The sequence below is a fragment of the Strix aluco genome, chromosome 12, assembly GCF_031877795.1.
Source record: "Strix aluco isolate bStrAlu1 chromosome 12, bStrAlu1.hap1, whole genome shotgun sequence".
Taxonomy (NCBI): Eukaryota; Metazoa; Chordata; class Aves; order Strigiformes; family Strigidae; genus Strix; species Strix aluco.
In genome coordinates, this window is record NC_133942.1 from 22,917,380 (window position 1) to 22,942,411 (window position 25,032).

At 37.3% G+C, this 25,032-nt stretch overlaps 1 protein-coding gene across 1 annotated transcript in view; it reads right to left on the bottom strand.

Annotated features, from left to right (window-relative positions):
* Positions 1-25,032, bottom strand: part of GALK2 (galactokinase 2) — a 50,120-nt gene that overhangs the window by 13,197 nt on the left and 11,891 nt on the right. Inside the window, exons 5-8 of the mRNA XM_074837865.1 lie at positions 23,668-23,814; positions 10,827-10,925; positions 7,950-8,102; positions 2,819-3,029 (exon numbers count right to left, since the gene is read on the bottom strand). Of these exons, the coding sequence (XP_074693966.1) occupies positions 2,819-3,029; positions 7,950-8,102; positions 10,827-10,925; positions 23,668-23,814 (610 nt within the window). The remainder of the gene's footprint in view (positions 1-2,818; positions 3,030-7,949; positions 8,103-10,826; positions 10,926-23,667; positions 23,815-25,032) is intronic.

Genomic DNA, 25,032 nt, shown 5'->3' on the forward strand with positions numbered 1-25,032 from the left:
CAGTGGGAAAGAAAGGCTATTCAAGCATCACCCGTTGAAGCTACCAGCACAGATTTAGAATTCTCTTTCCAGGGGAAAAATAGGAGGGCAGTTAAACAGCCAGAACCACACAGCAAATGGATGCCTGCTCCTCCCATGGCGATTTCATTCCCAGGTTTAAATGTCAAAATTAGATTACGATTTTATACATGAAAAGGAAAAATGGGTTTAAAAATACCTCATTTAAGAAGGAAAAAAAACATTTCATGGTTAAAGGAATACACTGTTTTACAGGAAAATATCATTTTGTGGTGAAGCTTATAAATACCTAATGTCCCACAATCACCACACACTAAATGTTCTGTGAAGCACTGAAGTCCAAGCCAAAATTATGGCGTAGTGCACCTTAGAAAGTAATAAATATTATTTTTCTAGAGATGTTCAGAAGCCACAAGTGCAATCCATGTGTAAACATTTGCAAGGGAGATTTAAACTCAGGATTTTGAGTTGGCCAAAGAACAACTGCAAGAAGTTTAGAGAGGCTTTATGCACCATTTGTACTTATCCAAACCTGGGGAACAAGTGGGCTGTACAGTGGGGAACTGCAGAAATCCTTGAGTACCTGCCTATAAAAGAGAGGCAAAGTTGCTGTGTGCTCACTCGGTAAGTAGAGGAGGAGAAGCTAGACTTAAGGCTAAAATAATATTTACATAGCACTTTCAGATCCTTAAACATGGAATACAGCACCAGCACAAAACATTATTTGTAACTATCACTTGGCTTTGAATAATACCAAAAATTAAAACTACTGACAGTTTATATTCAGCCACAGAGAAAAGTCAGAATCCAGTAAATTATCTAAATAGTAATTCTCATGCAAATAATTTACCTTTAACATTAGAATATTTTATCAGATAAGTTGATAAAACGTGTACAAAGGAAGAAAGATACTCTAAATGTTATGGTTCTTTCTTCATGTTGAACAAAGAAGTTCAACAACGTTCTGAAATTCTCCGCAGAGGTTGCTTATTTGTCGGTATGTTTTCTCTCGGATGAAGAAACCAGGCATTGTCATTAAAATATAGTGGGAAAGTAGAGGGGAAATAAGAAAAATATTTTTGTCAAAGAGCCTCTGGTTTTCCAAAGCCAACATAAAATGTAATTTGTTTAGTGTGTAACAAAAACAAACAGTGGATTTAGATTCCTTCTTTCTGTGTCTGTCTTGTTTCTTCTTTGCATATAGTTTTACAGAAATCTGTTATTTAATTTTATATTGTACGTGCAAAGAGGCTTTCAGCATAACCCATTTTAATTGGCCTTATCAAATGAAATCATGGTCATGCAAGTTTGAGAGATTCTGTTCAGCAAACATCTGCAAATGCTATTCAGAGCCATGGTATAAAATTTCCTTTGAGTTTCTTCTATAGCTTTTATGTTTAAATTTTTTATCCAGACTTTGATTTTTGAAAAAAATCAAAATAACCTGTATAAACAATTCAATTCTATAGAACTGTAGAATTTTGTTTTATAAACCAGGTATAAGGAGTATAAACATGTGTAAGTTAATAGTCTTGTATTGCTTCATGAGGGTAGGGTAAGGGGACAGCGTAAAACATTTACAATCTTGTAATTTTCCATGAAAATGTTGCAGAGTGCAGGTACATGGTTCAGTATATTCCTCATGTATATACAGCACAGAGTTATCATAACTCTTTCTATGGAGGTAAAGAGCTGGATTAACATATCATATTCCATTCTGATACCCTCTACAGGTAATTAGACAATAAGATAGTTTCATATTCTCTGATACCACTGGGGTGCAAAACAGGTTATAGATTCAGGACCTGGTCCTTGGTCAATGTATAAAGTTTACAATCATTCCAGACATACAGTTTATTTAAATATAAACATCAGTACAGATAGATATGTTACTGATTTATATACATCAAATATATATGTCCCTGAAAGCAGTCTTGGGAAGGACTGGCAAGGATATAATTCAGCTACGAAACAGTGGAGGTATTACGGCTACAGAATGGACACAAGGATGTAAGGATTATTTTAAGTTCTCAAAGAAGGATTCTGATCTCAATTGGAAACCTGTTATGAATGCAAACAAATTATTTCATAAATGCTCTATTATTCAGCATTACTAGCAACCCTACTATATGCATCCGAGATCCATTCCATGTGTGCCAATGCTTATGACTGCATGGTATAAGCATAAGCAATAATACATGAGAGATACTTTAAACAGTAAATTCTTCACCTCCACCAACATTTTCCTAAAAGAAAAAAAACCTGATAGTGACAGAAACTTCTTTCTCATGAGAGACCTAGATGACTTGCTGCCCAGTACATGTTTTAATGAAGTGATCATGTATTTATCAATTCAAAAACAGAAACACAAGCCCATCTGTGCTGGTGTTTAACACCAGTTAAGGGACAGCAAACAGGATTCATTTTAATGATGTTGTAACCGTCCAAAATGTTTGGTTTTGTTAGAGCTATTGCCTAAAAAGGAAGCCTAGTTTAGTCTTTTCCCTCGAATAAAACCTGGGTTATTTGGAGTTGACTCTCAAACAGTACAGGCTAATCTAAAACAGTAAGTGATCTGCTACTTCTACCATTTTAGAACCAGTTTGATCAAAATCAAAGTTTTGCTCTATTTTAAGATAAAAGTTAGAATGAAAATCGTTATATCACTTCTCTCACTTGTCACCCAAGATTATGGAGAAGTATTCTGGCAAGAATTCCACTTGCACTACTTATTAATACATAAACTTTTTATATAATACAAACATTGTACACTAAACCCCACCATTTCATATATGCTTACCATCTTGCGTGTTTTGACTAAGGATCTGAGAGCGGAGCTCCTCCAGGCTAATTCCCAGGCATTTACAAATTTCCTCTGTGCTGTAAGGCTCAGGATGTAATACCTCCTTGACAATGGTCAGCATTTCCTCTAGGCTAACTCCTAGCTCGGTTTGCACATCATGGAGTCTCACCATTTTTTTCCAGTCCAAGCCTTTTGACTTTGAGAGAAGCTAAAATTAAAAAAAAAAAAAAAAATTGTGCCTTCCTGTTTAAAACTATTTAATTGTCCATAAGCACCTTTAAGACCTATTTGCTCTTTTCACTTCTTAACTGGGAACCATCAGAAGCTATTTTCTATCAGCAGACAGCAGATAATAATTATATTTATTTATAAAAGGTCTGTGAATGACAGATATTCTTCCCTCAAATCAGATTGGATGTTGTTTCTTCAAGCCCTTATTAACCTTTTACAATCACATTCAGACAATTGCATATACAAATGCTATGATATTGTAACACTAGAAGTCCCTAAGAAGTCTGTTTCTGTACTGTTACAATTTGCTCTAACATTTAAAACTCAATTTGACCTTTCCAATACGCTCCTGGAGTTTTCTGATGAACATTTGAGGTTGTCATTAAAACCCTCTCTCATAATAGTCTTAAAAATATGAAAGTGGGCATAGGATTTGTGTGGGAGAATTAACCGTAACCTTTCTCAATCTCTAGAGTTTAAAGTAAATTTTAAGTACATTCTTTTAACATCCAATTTAAAGGAAGTTTCAAGCCTTACAGGAAGGTTATGATGTGTTAGTCAGAATCTGCTCCATTCCTACATGATTGCTATGATGCTAATTAGTTATAGACGTATCTGTTTTTCCCATTCCAGACAATTATGTCATTCTTTGTTTATCTTTGTGATGTTTTGGCAACTGACAGTAGTTACTTCAACACACCAGAATGCTGAAAGGAAATATGTCAAAGAGGCTTTTCTCTGCAAGGTTGCTACATGTCTTGATGCTCTCATGTGCCTAATGAAAATGGTTGAGTAAAGCAGCTTTCCTCATAAGGTTGAATATTTTTATGTTATGCTTTATAGAATAATATTAAGTAGCCCCTGTGGGATCCTACCGACATACCATTTTTAATTTCAACAGATTACTACAGAGTAAAACACAGATTAGCAGGTACATGCCAATGTTGTTTTATAGTGTTCATAAGCACATGACATACCTCCACTTCTGCACCATTTAAATTGAGATAAAAGCTTCCAAGTATGCCAGATCAGGCTGTATGTTTGCAGAGAGTTTAAACCAGTGCAGCAAGACCAGGGAATGAAATCCTTTCCCTATTCAAATCGGCATTAAAACCTCTCATCAACAGGGCCAAGATTTCAACCACTGTGTTTTGTTATTCTTTTCAATAAACACTGGTTTTGCGTGAGATTGGTTTGAAATCATTTATGTCTCAATTCAGCAAAGCCATTTAACTTCCTGGGTTAAAAAAAATCAAGGGATTTACACACATGTCTGAAAAGTATTGTCGTTGCTTTGTGCAAAGTTACAGCATGAATTTAAGCAGAAGATCTCCTGCCCAACTATCTGCTATAGATCTCACCCTCCTGCTCTCCTCCAACAGTGCTTTTGCAGGGGCTCTTGCAGTTTTGCTTTAGTACAGTATATAAAAATTAACTACTTTTGGTGCCATCTAGTGACTTGCTAAGATTTATGTGAGGCTTAGTAGAGCAGAACAAACAAAATCTAATCAAAATCCTAATCATACGACTGTCGCCATCTAAAACACAGTTTTGAATGTTCAGTGGTAGAGAAAGAAGCAGCACTGTCTAGTGGCTAATGCAGAAACAAGGGTGAGAAAATTTTCTTATAAAAGACCGATTAAGTCATTTCTGGCCTGCTTTTCAAAGGCTTTGAGTACCTAGAACCCCACAGCCTTTATCTAATTGTGTTTTATCTTATTGATAAGTTAGAATAACAATTATTGCTTCATTTTTATACTTAAATACTCAATATCTCTTATGTTGGTGCATGTTTGTGACGTGTTCTTGAATCTGCTTCAATGAATGGAAATGTTTCTCCTCATATATTAATCCTAATGTTCAGCATCCCCTAGACTTTATTACCAGAAGTTAAACAGAACTAAGAATTTACCGAAAGAAATGTTCTATAAGACAACAACAAATTTTCTACTCCCTTTTTAAATAAATAATCCCCTGTAGAAATATGTCATGTGTATTGTCACATCTGTTCCCATTTCTAGACGCTGTATTTTAGATGAGCTAACTACGCTGGGGTTTTACAGGTCAAATGTTCCAAATGGAAACTGACCCCACCAGGCCAGCAGGCAGGGCTTTGTTGGAAAGGTCTATACTGCTTATAGCAAAGTTTCAATTCTAACAGCACTGGGAAAAATGTTATGGGCAAACAGAAATGGTTTTTGAAAACAGTCTAGCCGCAGCAGCTCAAATTGTAATGGACACAGAACAGAAATGGGAAAAAATCCCATCTATTTAATGTACAAAAGTAATCCCAATACTGATCCCACAGTTGGATATTTTCTTGATGATCTCTGACTAGATGGATTAAAGATGTAGACATCATGCAGCTGGCTCTTAACTGCCAGGATATAGCATCTGTAGGCTTTATTGTCCCTTATTGTTCAACACAGGCACTCTGGAGAACTGAAAGTAACTGAGAGGAAAACATACTTAGTAAATGATGGGACAAATATAAATAAAAGAAAGTCTGACTAGGAGTAAGTATAGGAATACTTAGCCTTTACATAGCAATGTCACTTTCTTACACTTTACATTTTTATAATGTCATCTGAGCATCTTTCAACATTTAACAAACATTAGTTGATTAACTATATGGCATTCCAGTTGCAGACATTCTTGGCACTACTCTATAGCTGACAGTGAAGCGAACCACACACGGTGAAGCAGGGGAGAGCACAGCATTCACTAATGTGCATATTCATCCTGCAGCACCTACTGTGTGATTTTTCTGAAGTATAAAGTACAAGTCAATTTCCTTCGGAATTGCGAGCGTTCTGCAGAACATGAGAGTCTTTAATCATACTGTTTAATAGAGTACAGGAAAGCAATCAGAGGCTACAACAAGAATAGAGAAAGAAAAAAAATAACAAGCAAACGAATGACTGTCCAGAAGGGAAGGGAAAGGAACAGAACCTGAGAAAGATAATTTTGTGCGGATGGTCAGGAGCTCACTTGCTGTAGGACAGACTGACATCAAAATGTTCTACACTAATGCCAGCACAGGTACATTGTGGAGCTTTCTGCAAACAGTATGAAATTCTAGAATGACCTAAAGCAGAAGGGGGAGGGGGGGAAAGCCTATCCTAAGGCATTTACCAACAAGAATTTATTTTAACGCATTATTGAGAGGCCCAGCATGTTATTTCATAGTTCCATTAGCTTAATGGTGCTTAAAAGACTTCCCTGCTTCCACTTAGATACCTGCCCTCCTTCACCCCACTGTGACCTGTTCCTAAAGACAGTCTTTTCCTGGCTCGACGTATTTTTATAGTGTGTGCAACTTTCCATCTGGGTAGCATATGTTTAAAAATAGACAGGTGTATGTTGTTAGACTCCTTAAAATCAAGCATCTGCTAAAGGTACCTTTTTAGAGATTGCATCATAGCTAACAAATAATCTTTTCTTACCACCTTTTCATTTTACTGCACAGGACCAATTTAGAAAGCAATTTAGAAAACTGTGATTCAATTCAGAAAATCTGGTACATGGAACAATGCTTCAAAAGGTCTTACAACTTAACATACCCGTTGTAGTTTGCCTTTTAGAACAGATCATCTGTGAAGGCTCTCTTGTTTCTCATGCAAAAACACTTTCCAAAAGAAGCTCTTCCTAAAATACATACTTAGTCAATTAACTATCCTGAATTGGACGTTTATCAGTTATACCAGAACCAACACAGACAGGTCCTTATCTTGATTTACTCAATGGCATAAGAATCTTTTTGACTGCAGTGACAACAGCTTTAATTATGGTCATTGGTGCTATTATTTTTACTGTATCTTATATACACCTTAAATGAAGCTCTGTTCTTTATACTTAAGTTTAAAGCCCATTTAAAAAGTCATTTGAAGTTTAGCTTCCCTCCTCAAAAAGTATCTCAACACAGTATTTTATATTATATTTTATCAGCATCTGACCATCTCTTAAACTCTTTTTTTTTTAGCATTAGTTACGGTAATTTTTCATAGAATTATGATGCAGATGCGCAAAGCACTTTCGAGTATTGCTCAGATTTTGGCCAAATGTTTTGTGGCAAGTAGTCAGATGCTGCAGTTTTTAAAACTCTCATCTAGACTTTGTGACCCAAATTCTGTTCTTTCACACAGCACACTATGTTGGGTATAATTGCAGTGAATTTTTATGCTTACTCCTCGCTTAATCTAATCAAATAAAAATCCACTGTATTCCTATAACAAACTCAAATCAAACCTTACATTTACATATTCGTAAATGTATGGTCTACAAAATCCCATATTAAAGTGGAACTTAGATTTTTTTTCATGTTCAAATTCCATACATTTTAGAGATAATTGCAAGCTGTAAACTGGCAGCACAACCTATATGTTGGGTTTTGAATTCAAGCCTGTTTTTAAACTTTACACTGACATACATGCTGCTATTCAGCATCTCCAATATTACTTCCAGGCCTCCAATAAGTGGCTTTGATGTCCTCTAAATCCTAGAAAATACACATCTATTGCCCTATATACATATAAACATGTGACCACACTGGTTGCTTTCCATTATTTGTCACTATTCAGCCTTAATTAGAAACAGTCTATCTTATTAACTGAGAATACTTTTTGCTGAAAAATAAGACTTATTTCCTTCATCGAAATATAATTCAAAATAAATTGAACTAAATCACATAATCTGCTATATAAGGGCACAGTCCTTGCACTTCCATTAAACTCAGCAGGAGTTGTTTCTGCAGAGATGGAGGTGTCTGGTTCTGGAAAGAAAAATGCTACTTAAAGTAGCACCTAGCCAGGTGTTAAAGACACAGTTGGTCAGAAGTGGAAAACAGCACATATTTAGATGAAGGTTTCATTAGAGTTTGACATAAGCCATACGTTACCTTTGTAGCCAGACGACACTCCATTACCCTAATATTGTAATGAGAAGTTGCTGCTTTATTCATTTCAACACAACTGTTAGCAATAACAAACGCTGCTCCACTTGGAAGTCTAACATCAGTTGCCCTCAGAGGGCTGAACTCTATCAACTTGGCCTATTGAAAGAAAAATGAATGGTTAGTTTTAATTTACTACTAGCTAACAGTGCACTTAGTTCTATAAATCAAATGCAAATTTGCATGTTTTTTCTCTTGAAAATCCAAGGACAGTTAAGGAAAGAAAACTGACATGAAACAGTGAGAAAAGAGGTTTAACCTCATTGGCCAAGTTACACATATATTTCAAACCTTGCCCTTGTAGCTGGATTTTAAAACGTTTCCATTAAGTCTTTGGGTTTTTTCAGCATTTCACAGAACCCCACCCAACCTATTTTTCTTGCCTGTTTAAGACAACAGTTTTTCTTTGATCTACAGAAAAGTACCAGGCCTGGCTGAAGCTAATGTGCGTGCCACTAGAAACAAGGGGCTTCGCATTCCCTTCCCCTTCCCCAGTGTCCATCTCCCCTTTAGTTTTCTGATTTTCCACTAAATCAAGATTTGTTCACTGAGGTACAGAATAGCAACAAAATTTTAGGACTGACTGGAGACAGTGATCATGTTGCATACAGACAAACAGAGAAGTGAAATAAAACTATATATAAAAATGTAGTTACTGTCTCCTCCCTTCTGACATAAGAGACTGCCTTGCCTCACAGATGCCTTACACAGGCTGTGTAAGATGTTCCCAACATTTGTGACCTTTTCATGGAATAAGCTAGGCATCCATTAATTAAATAATTCAGGATGTAATGTAATCAAGAGATTAAATTCACATCTGTTTTTTCATTGGGATAAGTTGTAAATCATGTGCCCTGCTTTGGCTTCTTAGAATATACTGCAACTCTGCAAGCAGAGACATCTTACTGGTTTTGGCATTGTTCACCCCCAGAGAGTTCCTTGAGCAGCTAGAGTGCTAAATAAACAATGACAAATCTGCTTGTACATTATGTACAGCATGTGTGTTACTCCCTGCCATTGAGATTCTGGACCACGTCACAAAATTACTATCAAGACAGACAAGCTTGCTTACATTTAAATATACCCTTGAAGAACTGCTACATTAGATCAGAATTTACCACTAAGCTGGTCCAGTGTCCTGTTTCTGACAGTAGCCATAAATGGATATTTAGGGGGAATATAAAAATAGGACATATACAAAGCAATCTTTTTTTCGGGTATATTTTTCCAGCTTCCCATAAACAAAGATTACAGCAGTTATACTTACACTGGAAGAAACATCAGACTATTACATTTAATAGATACAAATAGGCTAATACTCTATCAGTGTGTCCAAGGTGGTCTTTTTTGAACCCTTTTTAAACTTTTGCTTTCCACAATGTATGGTATTTCTCAATTTAACAATGAATGTTTTGGAAAAAAAAAACCAACTTCCTTGTTTGTTTTGAACAAGCTGCTTGCTAATGTCATTGTGTTTCTATTAGTTCTTTGGTCATGACAAACATTGAATTCTCCATATACCTTCTCTTACCCATTCTGGGGTTTTACAGAGCTTCAAAATATCACCCTCAAAGATACTTGTTTTCCAAGCTGAAAAGTTTTAAATTATTCAGTCAATGCTCATATAAAAAAATAGCTTTGATCAACCTCTGTGTCCTTTACAGTACTTTTCTCATTCGAGTATATTTTTTTTGAGATGGGAGGCCAGAACTGCATTCAGCTGCAAGTGCACTGAAGCAAGGATATTTTCTGGCTTGTTCACAATTTCTTTTCTAACATTTTCTTTGCCTTTTTGATCACCATCTCTGTATACCAGAAAAGCCTCCACTTATATAATCATCTGTGTGTATGCCAGGAGAATATGCTGCTTCCTTCAACATTCACGTAGCTGTGTGTTTACTACTAACAGTTTAAAGTGTGAAGGAAGGGTGTAGAGTAGGTACACGTGATGCGAAATTGAAAATATTTCTGTCTCATGATGGAATTAAACATTTGGTGTAATTCTAGGAAATAGCTTATTTTCTGTATAAGCTCATCCAAGATATAGCAGTAAAGAACAAAAGCTGTAAAGATATAATACCACAATCACAAGGAAAGTAAGGGTTGTCATGAAGCACTACATTAATTTCAATATAAGTATTTTGACAGGTTTTAGGTTGGAACAGTTGCAGTCCTGTGCACCCTCTGGGACAGTGGATGAACTCCAGTGTAAATTCCACTGCAAGCACTCATGCATAACTTGGCAGGTCCTGTTTATCATTGCTAGTCCACCTTCTGTCACCACGTTTAAGACAGCTAAATGCCTTCTACATCAGAATCCAGCCACAGAATTGTCTGGAATTAGCTAAACTGGGGAAAAAAATCTCCATTGTCTTTGTAACTGGACCTGGCAAAACTTCCTAGAACTGTTTGGTTATAAGAAGTTTCAAGAAAGCATTTTTGCAATAATTATCCCATTTGCACTGAATACAAGGCATACCGACCATTCAGATTTCATTATATGGGAAACATTCTAAGTTCAGCGCTGAATTAGCCAAACAGTGTGGAACCTGGTGCTCTTCTAGAGTACATCTTTCCCCACATCTTTTCTTTCCTCCTTCTTGCCACTTCTCATTTTCATCATCTTATTCCTTCACACTTGTCATGCTTGATTGTACACAAGTTTATACATATAATTCCTGTTTCATTTGCATACCAATGGTGTTTATACTACTTACTAAGGTATTTCAGTTTCTTGTCTTTCTGCTAGATACACAAAAAGATATTTTTTGTTTACATCAATTATTATTACATTGCTAGTTTAGATTACAAAGATCCACATACAGTTCCTTCTTCTGCCAGAAAAGAGATTGACTGGTCCATTCCTCCACCTTCTGTGCCAATATAACGTTCGCTCTTTGTGCAAATTTCTGCAAGTTCCACCTGAAAAAAACGTTAACATGTGAACCTTCAGCTAAGATTAAAGATGATACTTTTAAGCTGCTTGAGTATGAACTAGTGAGAAAACGAAGGAGATAATGATAGAGCTCTGAAACCATTGTCTCTGACTCCCCAAGTAGTGTAAGTTGGTGTCAACCAGGATGCCACATGGCCCCTTTTTTCTTTTGTTCTGAAGCAAAAAAGAATCAACTATTCAGCCTCCACTGGGCCCACCATAGCCAGATGCTTTTCAGAGTATTCTTGTTTAGGTGCCTAACTCTTGTCGCTGTCCTCCTCTCACCTTCCTCATTCACTTCACACCCTTCCATCCCAATAGCCAGTATTTTGTTGATTTATTAGTTGAATCCATCTGTATATCCATCTTGGTAGCTTACAGAAAAATGGCAAGTTGTTACTTTATACTGTTTTAATGCACTGACTCCATAATCAGAAATTATGTATTGAATCTAACTCCGAAACCCTTTCTCACTGTAAATACTCTAATCAGTGGTGCTTGTCATTTCTCCTTGAGAGCCTGTACTCTGCTTACATTGTTTATCTGAACTAATTTGTAACTATATGTGATTTGCATTCTTTTGTGACATTTTAGGCATATCTTTGTGCATTCTGATATGTGCAGGTCAAAGGATACTATGGGAGGGTGGAATATCACTATCATAACTGTCAAAAATAATAATTTACAGTAAAGCTTTCAGCCATCAGGCCAAGTCAAAACAAAACACAAGAGAAGCCTTGGAGAGTGGTCAAAGAACATAGACTAGTCAAAAAGAAGTCAGTCAAAAGGAAAGCATCCGTGTCCACCTACTATGACCCCTACCAGTTTGTTTTTCTAAGTACAAGGTAACCACAGGGAAGATGAGAAAAGAACTTTAGAAAAGCCGCAGTCCGTTTTTCAGTCTGGTGGCAAAGTCAGATTCAGATTCCACGTTAAGGATGCAGCATCACAGGACTATAACAAGCTAACCAGCAAGGCAGGGACATTAGCCAGCACACAGCTGTAAAAGGCAGCAGGCAGAGGCAGTAAATCACCATGCTAAGAGAGAGGTATGTGCAGGGTGCCTGCCTCCTTGCTGGTTCAATTTCTGGAAGGCACTACAGACAAAGTTGTAAAATTGGTGCTTAGATCAATGTAATCAGGCTGAACTGTTTGCAAATGCACAACCAACCAGTTTACTCAGCTCACAATGCAGATATGGCCAATAAGCCTTAGGCTGATAAGCAGAAGTTATCGAAAGAACATTAACAAGGTTACTCTAAAACTATGCAGACTGGATCTCTTTGAATCAAATATGGTAAATGACCACTCACAAGAAAAAGACCATTAATGAGAGAACATAGAAGGTACAATCAGCAAAAATACTCTCCTTTTCTATACTGCCTTTACTTTGTGTATTTTAAAAATGAGCTGAAATAGAGATAATGCTGCTTTTATTTTTCTTGAGAAGGTATAGGAACATCACACATTTTGGTGTTCTTTCTAACAAAAGCCATCTCACAGTGCCTGACTTTTGCTGAAGGTCAGGTTCATCAAAATTTGTTTTTCCTCCCTTGTCCCATGTCCACTCCAAGCAGTCCCATTTCCAGTTTGAACCTTAGACCCCTTCATCCTATCACTGAAAGTTTAACATCCAGTCACCGTGTGTCCCTGCTCCACTACAAGTTGGAAATAATTCTGAATGAAATGCTCATGAATGTAATGATGCTTTTTGTTCCCATTTAATGCTAAAATACTCAGCAACAGCTCCACAGAAAAGAACAAACCACCACACACAGTAGATGCTTGCTCCTTTCTGTATGTGAAGGCGTGCCTATTTACAAACATCTGTTGCTGGGATGTGGAAATGCCAGCATGTTTCAGCCTGTTCTGCTGAACCTGCCTTTCGCCCCTCTGAGAACCCAGCAATACCACATCCCTGATTTTCGTAGCCACTGGCAGGAGACATCAGACTGGAGTTCATGAATATCACTCGCTGGCAGCAACAAACTTCTCCACGCTGGCTGAGAAGACCACGTCAGCACACTGGTCATGCACACTTTAACAGGAGTTGTGACTCCTGAGGTACTCACAATGTATATTCCACTTGGGCACAGCTGCCTTGCACCTGCAATTGCCAGATAAAGCTTTGCAAAGTCAGAAATTAAGCATTTCACCCTTCACTTAGGCTGGTTGCATTTCATCTCCATGTTCACATCAGCTACCACTTGACTGCTTAAATCGTTTAGACTTTATGAGCCTGGGCTTATTAAATAAATATCAGGAGAAGTCTTGCAGAGGAGGAATGTTAATAATTAGGACAGTGCCACTCCCCTGTCCCTTTACATGGTCTGGTGAATTGTGCCTGGTTAAGCGTTGGGCCTTGCTTCGTCCCAGCTCACCAGCTGTCCAGCTGCGTATGCTGGGCTAACAGCGCTGTTCGAGCTTGAGCAACTTTTGTTTTGAAACTTAGCAAGGATTGGCAGGACCACCAAGTAGTAACTGGCAAGGGTTGAGAAGAGCCCTCTCCACAAGACAGCCCAAGGCATCCCTGAAACATTATTTGGTTTCTAATTTAAACAGGCCCTTGCTGACACAGGCTGGCCTTCTAATACTAGGATGAGAAGCATGTGAATGGAGAGGAAATGATCATCTGTATAGAAAACAGTTTCTACTTACTATTGAGACAAATGGGCAAATGTTTGCCATTTTGCTAAAACGAGTGAAAGGCCAAAGTTCAGATGAACTGAATTGTAGCACTGGAAACTAATATGAAGACTAAACTGGAGAGCCTTGTGTACACACTTGATACTTGGAAAAGGATGATCATGTGACTGAAATAGTGATCCGAATGTCGGGAGGTCTGGGCTCAATTTCTAGCTCCACATTAAGATTCTTGTGATTCAGGGAAAGTCCCTTTAATTTCTCATGGCTCCATTTCCTCAGTAAAATGAGGAGTATCTTCCCCCTCTCTGTAATTAGTAATTGCTACTTGGGATTCTTAGATGATAATGCTATAAATATGTCTGACTTCATTACTAGAAACTGAAAAAAACACATTTTGCTACACAAGTTCTCTGACTTCAGGCTTCCACAGAAAATCTCTCTGAGGAAAAAATTTGCTAGAACCATGTAATAAAAGGAAATAACTTTTGCCTATCTCAGGCCAATGCCTTGTTTCCATTCAACTTGCAACGCTCAGAAGCTCTTTAGGGCAGGGGCTGTTTGAATCATCTGTTATTTCTATCTCTCTGTAGAGTATGTCTCGCCTGTAAAAATACAGAACTCCGATCCCAGATTTCACTGCACAGTTTGGCAACGTATCAAATGTAAGTCTGAACGATACCTACACGTGCATCACCTTCTTCCTCCTGGCTGCACTGCAGTTCTTGCAGAGACGTAACTCAGAGCATTCTCACAGCCACATTTAGGGGTACCGCACCCCAGGCTACACCACAGCATCCCCTGCCAGGCAGGTAGGTCAGAGGGGGCCAGCCACTCCTTAGTAGGGCTCAAAGTACAAATGTTATGCATATAAAAGGAACAGTGTTGCCCCTACTGAGTTCTGCAGGAGCTCTAAACAGGCTTTCTTGTACGGCTAGGTGAAAGCAAACATTTGTTCTTTGTGAAGCACCATGAGAAATATGCAGAAAGAATAAACGCCATCCGCACGTAGACTACATTTCCATCCCACGTATTCTGATCCGTACAAGAGATCACTTCGAGCCAACCACAAAACACAACTAGTTCTACGCACCCAAGACTCATTAGCATGTTTTTTCCATCCCTAAAGCAGTATTTCAAAAACACTAATAAATCATAATTTAAGTCTTCACAGAATTTTACATACTTTACTTTAAAAGCATTCCTATAAGGCTGCTGTTATCTTCAATTTAGAGACAGCACAGATATTTACATGATTTGTTCAAAGTCATGTGAATCAGTCACAAAGCTGAAATGAGAATTCAAAAACCTCCCTACTTCCAGTATTGTGGCTTATTTCTCTAAAGAATATGGTCTTAGAGAAACCTTTGCAGGGTGGGTTTAAAATCCTTTTAAGATGATGGTAATGAAAAGTGGAACAAAAAGATACTATAATCAAACTAAAAATGGGTCTGAACAGTAGCGTTATGACTCTAGAAAAAAATTACTTAATCAGATGAATCAAAAATTTCCAACTGTTCTACGATCCACGCATGCTACTGCCCTCCAAATTTCTGTATTATTGTTCCAGGAGGTTGTTCCAACAGGACTGGCTAGACCAGGTCATCTTTTGTGAATAACTATCATGCAGACAGTAAGTCCTAAACTGTCATCTACACTATTAAATAAGCAAAGTGATATATTTAATGGAGTAATTAAAAAAAAGTAAAGCTCAAACATCAGGAAATGTTTCCTTTGATCTTGCCCCCCCAACAAAAAAACCCTAGCCAGCAAAGGAAGTGCATTATAATGCCCATGAGTAAGGGGCTGTCAGCTAACTAAAATTCATTAAAAGACTTGGCTCAGAATAAAATTCTAGAATATATTAACATAAAAGCAGCCTTTGTGGGTCAAACCAATGCCACTTCTAGTTCTGTATCTTGTACCTGAAAGTGGGCGCTTAGTATGGACCAAAGGCCAAGTATAGATGGTATTTCCCCAGACGTTATTTTTTAATAAAGAGCTTCCTGAGATGAATGTGAACTCTGCACACTTAAGTTACCAAAAGTGGCTTTCTTACATATGAACTTGTCCAGACTCCCTTTTAACTCATTCAAAATTTAACATGTAGAACATCCAGTAACAAGGACTTTTACAACCTGTCAGGTCTCCTTTTGTGGATTATTAACATTCACCTGACTAGCTTCATTTAATACCTTCTGGCTCTTATAAATGTGAGGGGCAATGAACAATTGATTCCTATCCACTCCATCAGTTACATTCATCATTTTATGGACCTCTGTCCCTTCCTCCAAATGCCTCTTTCCAAAGAGTCCCAGGTTACTTTTACAAAGGTCATTCTGTACCTTTGATCATCCATGTGGCTTTTCCCTGAATCTTTTTCAGTCTGTCTTGGTTGGTAAGAAAGGACACAGGCAGACTTTAAGCTTTTCTTAAGACTACCTTAGAGAAAATGTCACTGTATTTTTTGCTATTTTTATGTGGCAAATGAGCCATGTAAAATGTGTGTTAATTAGTGTTGACACAGACATATGGTAATGCAACCTCAATCAGTTCAGCACTACTTTCCACCTCTTTCACTGAGGTTACCGTCCTGACACCACAGTCAACAAGAAAGATTATGTGACCACACATCAGCCCCTCCTGTGCAAAGTCCCTTTGTTTAAGCCTGCTTTGCAGGGACATGGTTGAAGCAAACTGCTCCCTTCTGCTGACTGTAGTGAGGTCTGTAAAAATGAGCAATAATAAGCAGGGAAGGTGGGATGGAAACTCAAGTATCTGACGTTAGTCTAGCAATACCCTGAGCTATTTTGTACAATTGGTCTGTCCTGCCTCTGAATACGGGAGAGGGATGAGCGTAACGTGACAGCAGTAGTAGCTGGTAGGTGAGTTAAACCTTCAAGTCTCCCTGGTGATCTCTCAAGAAACACTAAATATTGCAGCTTTTGAATGCCAGACCCAATATGATACATACAAATGCAAACAGTACTTTTACAGCTGTTGGCAAGTACACATGCCAGGTTGGCTGTGCTTCCATGGGAGATGTTTAGTATCAGTGAGTTACATGATATAGCAAGGTTTTTTTGTTGTTTATCCAATAAAAAAAGATACATTACATGAGACCATCCATAATTAAAACAATACAAAGCAACATCATTAGGAGTAGAATCTCAGTGCATACAATTCACTCGCCTGATAAGCATAAAGAAATTTATGTGAAGTAATAATCTGTTTAAGGAAGCTGCTGTCTCTCAAGGATTTCAAAACTGAACTCTTAGGTTTTAGACACCTTTAGTTGGAGCATATGGATACATCTAAAACTAACAATGTACAAAATGTATTTTTTTCAGGCTGTTCCTTTTCAGAGGCTTAACTCTAAAGTCTGCTCAGAGTGTATCCTATTGCAGAAGGCAGCGCATACTGGTTTGTCTACCAGGCAACTGGCCCCCATGTGCAGACCTAGGCTAGCCTTTGATCTAAGAGCTCTCCTAACTACCTCTGCTTTTTGTTTGAAACAATTTAAGGTTCTCCCTGATAAGGAGCAAGTCAATCTTAGGTTACAAAGAAAGAAATTACTACTACTTAAATCTGTTTTATCTTTGAGCCACAAGATTTCCTATCCAGCATGCAGAAAGTCTAATCTGGGAAATCATATTAGTGGAGATATAATTTAGTCTGACAAAGAAGGCTTGTGATTTTTTATTATTAGTTGCCTTATGTGTAGTTACTCTTGATGGAGAGATTTCTTGTAATAAGAACTCATCAATAGCTCTGCATCATGTTACCTTGTTTGGGATTTTTAATGGAAAAAGTGGGTTTTCAGTAAAATGATACTTTTCACTAGTTTGTATTTTTCTCTGCTTGTTTACATTTCAATATGAAACATTTAAAATTCAGGTTTTGATTTTCAACTGAGTATTTTTGGTCTTTCAAAAATGTTGAAGAACTGATAAAAGAATATTTTTTCTGACTGTTTTCAAGCACAATCCAACACTGTGTTAGATTTGGCCACATATACCCTGATACTTCAGCAGCATGATAAATTATGAACCACCCAATACAGCTCATTTGATTCTGTTACCCCATCATTTATGTTAGTTTCAGTTTGATGTTATTTATCAATAACACGAACATGAAGGCTTAAATGTACAAAGGTATTTAGGTATCCAAGGAATAAGGAAAGTGAACACAGGATTGCTTACTTATAAAAAGATTTCTAAAAATAGAAACCTAAAGAATTATCTGAGTGAGAACAGATAAGGGAGTTTCACCTTTAATAGTCCCCTTGCTCACAAAGAGGCCAAGGGCCAACTGCTCTGATTTTCAGTCATGCAATGGGCCTGGACAGTATGTAAATTGTGACAGAATTTGTCCCTATATAACTGTCACTGTCAATATGTTCCATACCAGTGATCAATCCCTTTCAATCTCACATAGACCTTTAAAGAAGTAAACCTGTGTAAGATTAAACCCCTTAAAAGAGTAAGACAATTAGTGAGTAGGAGACAGGCAAGTATTTGTTAGTAAAACAGAATTAGTGTTGCTTAGTATTTTTTTGGAACAGCTCACCCTACATTACCCAGAAACTTGATAGATACAAATCCAGAATGACAGCAGCCAAAATAAAGCAACCTTCTTTATAAAATGATAGTATTAAATTACATCTGCCTCAGTGGTTTTATATAAATTTATTTTGGCCAAAGTTAAACATGCTAGATTTTTCTATATATAACAATGCAGGAGTGGCGATAGCTAATCTTTAAAATCAAAAACCATTTTTCTTCCTATATTAAATTTTATTGTTTGTGAAGGGAAGCTCCATGAAGAAAATACATTCATTAATATGACTTATTTTTAGACCGTCATTTTCAGGGCTCTAAAAGTCTCTTAAGCATGCAAATTTAACTAACTGAAGTATTTAAATATGTCTTGAGCCAAAAGTCCTGTGCCTACACTTCATCTCTTTGCAGTAATACAGTAATGGTTGCTCAGTGCACATTCATTAACATTTTGCCAGTTTAATCGGAAAAGTCAGAACTGGTCTGCTGCTTCCCTTTATAACAAATAATGTTGGTCATTTTATAGAAAATTTAGTGTAGATTTTCTGTTAAATTCCATACAGTTTGATTCACAGCACACAGGACTGAAAACAGAGAAGAAGCATTTATAGATAAAGAGTATTTTACACTAAGATGAAACCATTCTCCATCACTTAAGGCATATTTAAAGTCTAGTTAGATGGTGAATTTTTTTTTCAATCTGTGCGCGTGTTTTGTATATATGTATGAAAATAACTTCTGAAATATAAGGCATTATGTTTCATTTATTAAGGTATAAAATGGAGCCCAAATTTTGAGGTTATTTTTACCAACAGGAATGTCCTTATTTTTAGTATCTGGGCTTGACTAGGAATAGATTGCTGAAAGTTACCATCTGCTTCCAGTTTGCATACAAAATCCCAATTAGCTAAACTTCATATATGTTCTGCAAGGTAATTATGCTTACTTTTTTGCAAAATGGAAAAATATTTGTCAGATAGTATCTGGATGTCCTCATAAGCACTGCAATCTTAGCTTAGCTTCATCCGCACTCTAACATGCTCAAATAGAAGGTTATCAATTTGGTTGATGAGAGATTATGGCCTTTGATTACCACTGCTCCAAAGTACTCTGTTTCCCCTTGATTACAAACACACACAGTCAAACTTAACAAGTTAAAGAACCCTGGGTTTTAATTCCACAGGGAGAAAGGAATTTTAACATTTCTTAAAATTAACAGTACTTTAAAATACAATATCTATGTACCATTTTTCCTGTAAGCCATTTGAGTTTCTCATATAAATAACCTGAGCATGCATCTGTCAAACATTTTTGATGCCGCAATATTATAAAATAATCCTAATCAGTATTATCAGCACGTTATTAATTTCAAAATCACACAATCAGTATGAATATTCACAGATTTTCTTGCCACATAGCTAGATATTAGAGCCCTATTGCACATCAGAAAAATTACTAGGAAGTGGTAACGTATTAAATTAAAGCCCTTTCCTTATTATATACGGGCTTCAGAAACAAAGTGGAAAGGATTTCAGTTGGTCTATCTATTCTCCCACTGAAATCAAACATTACCAGGTATTGTAACTGTTTAAATACAGGACAATGTTGAACGTTTTGAAAATCCCACACTCAAATTCATCTGAGCCATAGTTTGAGAAAATTGAAGCCAATGGACGCTGTGCCATTACAGATTAGATTTAGGTCCTTTATTTATCATTCTGTCCGACTTAGATTTTTCTCAGTCTAGATAGAGCCAAATATAATTCAACTTCCTATGCTCAACATTTCACATCAAATTAAATGAACCCTTTTCGCTTTTGATCTGTTTTTCCCAATAAGTATGTGCACAGCTGCCCAGCCTTGAGCAACAGAAAAAATGTTAGGGTGGCTGAACAGAACTTAGTACCACAAGATTTAACATTTGGACAGCAACGCTATCATCACATCTTTCAAGTAAATCTAGTTATTCAAAAGTACTAAGTGATTTTCTGTACTCATTAATTGCTACCATGAAGCACAAAGCTGGGACAATTTAGAGCATTATTCTATTTCCTTTACAAAAAGTATCTTCTCCTGATGAAAACTTGTACAAAAGATTGATTTTGTAACAGTAAAATAAAAATCACTTTAAAATCAAAAGCTAATACTGAGCATTGCTGTTCTTTGAGTGATGCCAACACAGTCTTAGACTGGTATCCTGTTTGGAGGCGAAAAATGGATTCTTTTTAAAGATCGCATTCTAAATTTTCCATCTTGTTATTTGAATGCTATTGCACTGCTGCAACTGGTTAGCACTGCACATCTGGCTGAATTGTCTTGGACTGGTATTTTCCCTAAACTATTGTGTATGTGTGTGATGGGTTTTTAAAAAAAATACTGTATGCACACTGAAACAATGCCCTATTGCAGACTGCTACACACAATAATTAGTGAGAGCATATTTTTTTTTCTGATTTTGTTTTCAACGTCAAAAAAGTGCTATTTTTAAAGTAAGCCACCATGAAATTCTAGCCATGCTTTTACAATATTTTTCTTTTTGGTTTTTTTTGGCTCTTAATCTCATAGGCCAAACTTCACACTGGAAGTGTTATCTCATAAAAGCTCTGAAGTACAACGATTTTTACTCTACAGCTACTATTTTAAACATATTTATCAAGAAAAAGAGCATATAACTCAAATATTCTCATAAAAATAGTTTCACAGAAACAAAACAGATAAATGTTCCATTCAGTAAAAGGTCAATTTTTCATAACTTTGGCTACAGAAGCCCTACAGTTCAGCCAAATTTGATTCCAAAGCCAAAAGTTTCTATGTTCTGCTGCTACAGACCATCGTATTTAGATTTTGCAGAGTCCATCAGTCTAATGAGGGGCAAAAAGTCAATCTTTTCTCATAAAATTACCGCCATGACCAAATATTGTTACTTATAAATACTACCATTTACAACTTTCACAACTCTTAAGCATTTGGAAAAAAAAAAAAAAAGAGAGGAGAAGTAAAGCAATATTTCTTCTTTAAAAATAAACAAACACATAAATATCCAGAGCCCTAAAAACGCAAGGTCCTGGTTTGCTTTCTAGTAGAAAGGTTCTGGAAAGCCCCTATTTCTGGTCAGCTAAGAATTCCCCTGCCATGGGGGAGCGCCCAGCTGATACACAGCCAGCATTACTGGATCCTGCACAGATACCATTTGACACCAGCACAGGATACATTAGGAGCTGGAAAGAGCGGCCAGAGCACGTTTTATACTTCTGAGGGCTCACATCTTAGATTGCTCTAATTTATACTCAGACTAGCTCTGCCTTATACAAGGCAGTTCTGCAAGACTAAGCATAAATTCAGTGCAACAGAGAATCTGGATTTAGCTAGATATAAGAGGTCTCTAATGCTAAATCATAAATTAGCCAAGAACACTGAACTTGTTTTTACTGTCCTGTAAGGTTTGGCGAAACTTAGAGCCTGGACAAAAGTAATCAGTCTTCAGACCTGTCATCCTCTGTCTTAACCACCACAACCAGGTGTCTTGGTCTATGCAAGCACACAAAACCTTGGGTATGTTCTTAACTGCTCCTATGTTGGCTATTGGGAATTCTCATCTGTACATTAATTGCTCATTTTTCATCACAAGTGCAAAATATTTGGCTGCAGACAGCAGGATTTCCGGACAAAAATGTGCAATTGTGTCTCTTCCGTTTGTCCAACTATATTTGAGACACAAGATTAACTTTCAGCACATTTTCCAACCAGCAAGCAGAAGATATTTTGGGTTGATTGAACAGGACACATGAGGAGAAGGAAAGACATTCAGTGGAGTCTCTGTCTTCCTTCTGTTCCTCCACAAGTTTCTATGAAAATGCCAAAAGGAGTTTTGCACCATTCTTTAGAACAGGTCTGGCTTAACGCCGGCCAGTACTCCCAAGCCATGTGTAAATTCAGCTCAAGATACACGCTGTATCATTTATTCTCTGAAGAAAGCTGTGCGGTATTTCTTGGAATAATGAAAACCTGGCTTCTGGTTTTCCAGATACAGATTTCTACTACCTAGTAAAATTTGGGTTTTCTGACCTCTGTCAGTTTTATGGATTTTGCAGATAGCCAATTTCTGAACACATGCTCTCCAGTGATTTTGATCAGTAGTTCCCAAGCTTAGCTTATTTGGTTACCACCAACAGAGATGGTGCTGACCATCTATGCAAAACCAGAAGCTTCTTGCCAGGCCAGGTCCACATGTATAAAAAAGCACATCTGTCACCTCCAACCTTCTTACCGCAAAGTCTTGTTCATCAAAGTGGGATCCTCAATTCCACATTTTCATCTACCACTGCACTACATGTCTTACCTCACAAACTAGAGCCTCTGTTACGTGTCCGATCCCTTACTTACCTTCTGACCCCACCTCACACCAACGTAAAACAGGGTGACGTTGACTGTAGTCACATCCTCCTACATAAAAAAGCCACCCTTTCTCACCAACCCTGCTTCTTTCTGCCCTAACGCTGCTTGATACCTTTCTGAAGCAAGCACTGTGAGCTGTGCAACGTGGGACGGAGCACTTACTGCTGAGTGGATTGCTGCAGCTGCAGCTACATAGAGAAGCAACTCACAACTGATCAGCAAAAACCTTCTGCGTGGATCTGTTTACCTCATGGCTCAGATAAGTGCTTGTATACAAGCACAGTTAACAGCTACCATCATCATGTACCACTTTAAGTTGGCTTTGAACCACAATTTGGGAATGTCTGCCTTAGACAATAGGCACAAATATGCATACAGTCACATTTAGATCTGTTCTCTTCCTGACAATGTTCTAATTTAAGATCCTAGTTTCACTTAACCAGACATTTTTACTGGAGAGAACTTCATTCCCATATGGCACCTTCAAGGACGATGACTCCTCCAGAAATTTGTATTACATGAGCCAAATTCTACTAACAGTTGTACTGCTAACAGGTCACATACTTGGGGTTTGTTTTTAGACTAATGTTTGTTTAAAAAAGTGAGGAATACATTTTGGATTGTAAATACGTTCATTCCAAAAAAACTGTGAAGAGAATAAGCAGAGTCAGATGGAAGAATTTTACCTCTACTTTGTGCTGATTATATAATTTATCAAGAAATTGTTCCACAGGCCTCCAGCAGATGCTCTGCTGTTAAAGCCATGAAAAGTCATTCAGGGAGAGGGTAAAGGCCTCGGGGGTGTGGTCCACATGCTTCAGCACATATATCCTCAGTCCTGGCCTGCAGATAGCACATCTGGTCCAGGCATGGACCTGATGGTTGGCCAAAATACAGGCTTACAATAATGCTCCTTTTTTCAGCTTTAATGTAAGCCTGCTTTCTTGCCAAATTCAAATCCTGCCAAAATTTGGCCAAAGATGTTTGCTCAATTGTGCAATATCTTAAGTTTATATCCAACAACTCTTTGCAAAAACAATTGTATCGTGTTTTTAATGTTTACAGGCATTAACAATATTTAATTTTAAGTAGAATTTTACTGCTGACACTCTCGTGTTTTACAGTAAATTACCTTAGAGAGGGTTTTTCCATTAGCTCTTAGTGTCACGAGTCCTGCACAGCACACCAAAGCACTGGAGCTAGAGAGACCAGAACTTGGAGGGATGGTTCCATCTAGCAGACAATTCATTCCAGTTGGGTTATTAAGACCAAAATGTTCCTAACAATGAAAAAATAAACAATCTGAGTTTCAAGTACAGACAGGCTCAGGCTTGCAATTATCTGATACTTAGAAAGAGAATCTTTCTGTTGAGTTGCTGGAACCAAGGACCTGCTTCTGGTATCTCCAAAATAAAGCAAATTTTCATTCTATTCCTTAAGAACAAAGCCAATGGTAGGGCTTCAGCCAAAGGTATGTCTGCAATTCCTGTACACAAACATATATGAGCTGACAGAACTGTACCCCAAGCAGAATTCAGTATGGGCTAAACGCCCAATAATTTACCAAGCTTCGTGGGTGGGTTTTGCAGCAACTGGCTCTGCTCTGAGCTGCCGTGGTGACAGTACCAGAGGTTACCAATCATTTTATATCCTACTTTTGTCCTTTTCTTCACAGCTCCTCACTTAAGGCATCCTGAAGAGCTTAAAGTCCACTTTATGCTTCACTTCTAATGCTGGCATGTGGTATTAGGGAGCCACATCATGCTGATGGGGAACTAGTAGCCATGCAGCTGTATTCAAAGCCAGATACTCCTATCTCCTTGAAGCACCCACAGGACTGACACTGAGAAAACCACAGTGGTACTTGAAGGACATGTGGCTTTAGGAGGCACAAAGATACACCTACCAGCGGTGATGGTCTCTCTCATGCTATTTTTAGAATAAATTTCAAAATATTTTCACATCCATGATAGGTATCACAGATAATACATTTAATTCAGAAGTCATAAATCCTCGTATACATACTCTTTTAATTACTCTTTAGTTGCTTTGTCTTTTTATTTATAATGACTTTACTATAAATTTCTCTCTGTTGTTAGTTTGAAATAAACATGCAGTACTTATTAAAAAATCATTGCATGTATATGGGGGGTATATGAATAGCTACAGATTTGTATGTCAATACTATATTACAATGTCAGTAATCAGAAAAAATGGCAGTGTTTCCATAAAGAAATGCCCACCTTCAAAAGATTTCTACTACTTTTCCTGAAACAACTTCAACCATAAATGGTAGAGATCAGCAAACACAAAGAGCCTCCTTTAATGTCTTCCACCATCACTTCAAATTATTTTAAATTTCTCTTTCTACAAATATAGAGGAATTCATACCTAAAATACTATTGCTGCCCATGCCTCTTCATGAAGAACACTAGACAGGCTTGTTCAAAAACAGAAAATGCTTGAGTAACCAGAAACTGATCCACAATTTCTGGAT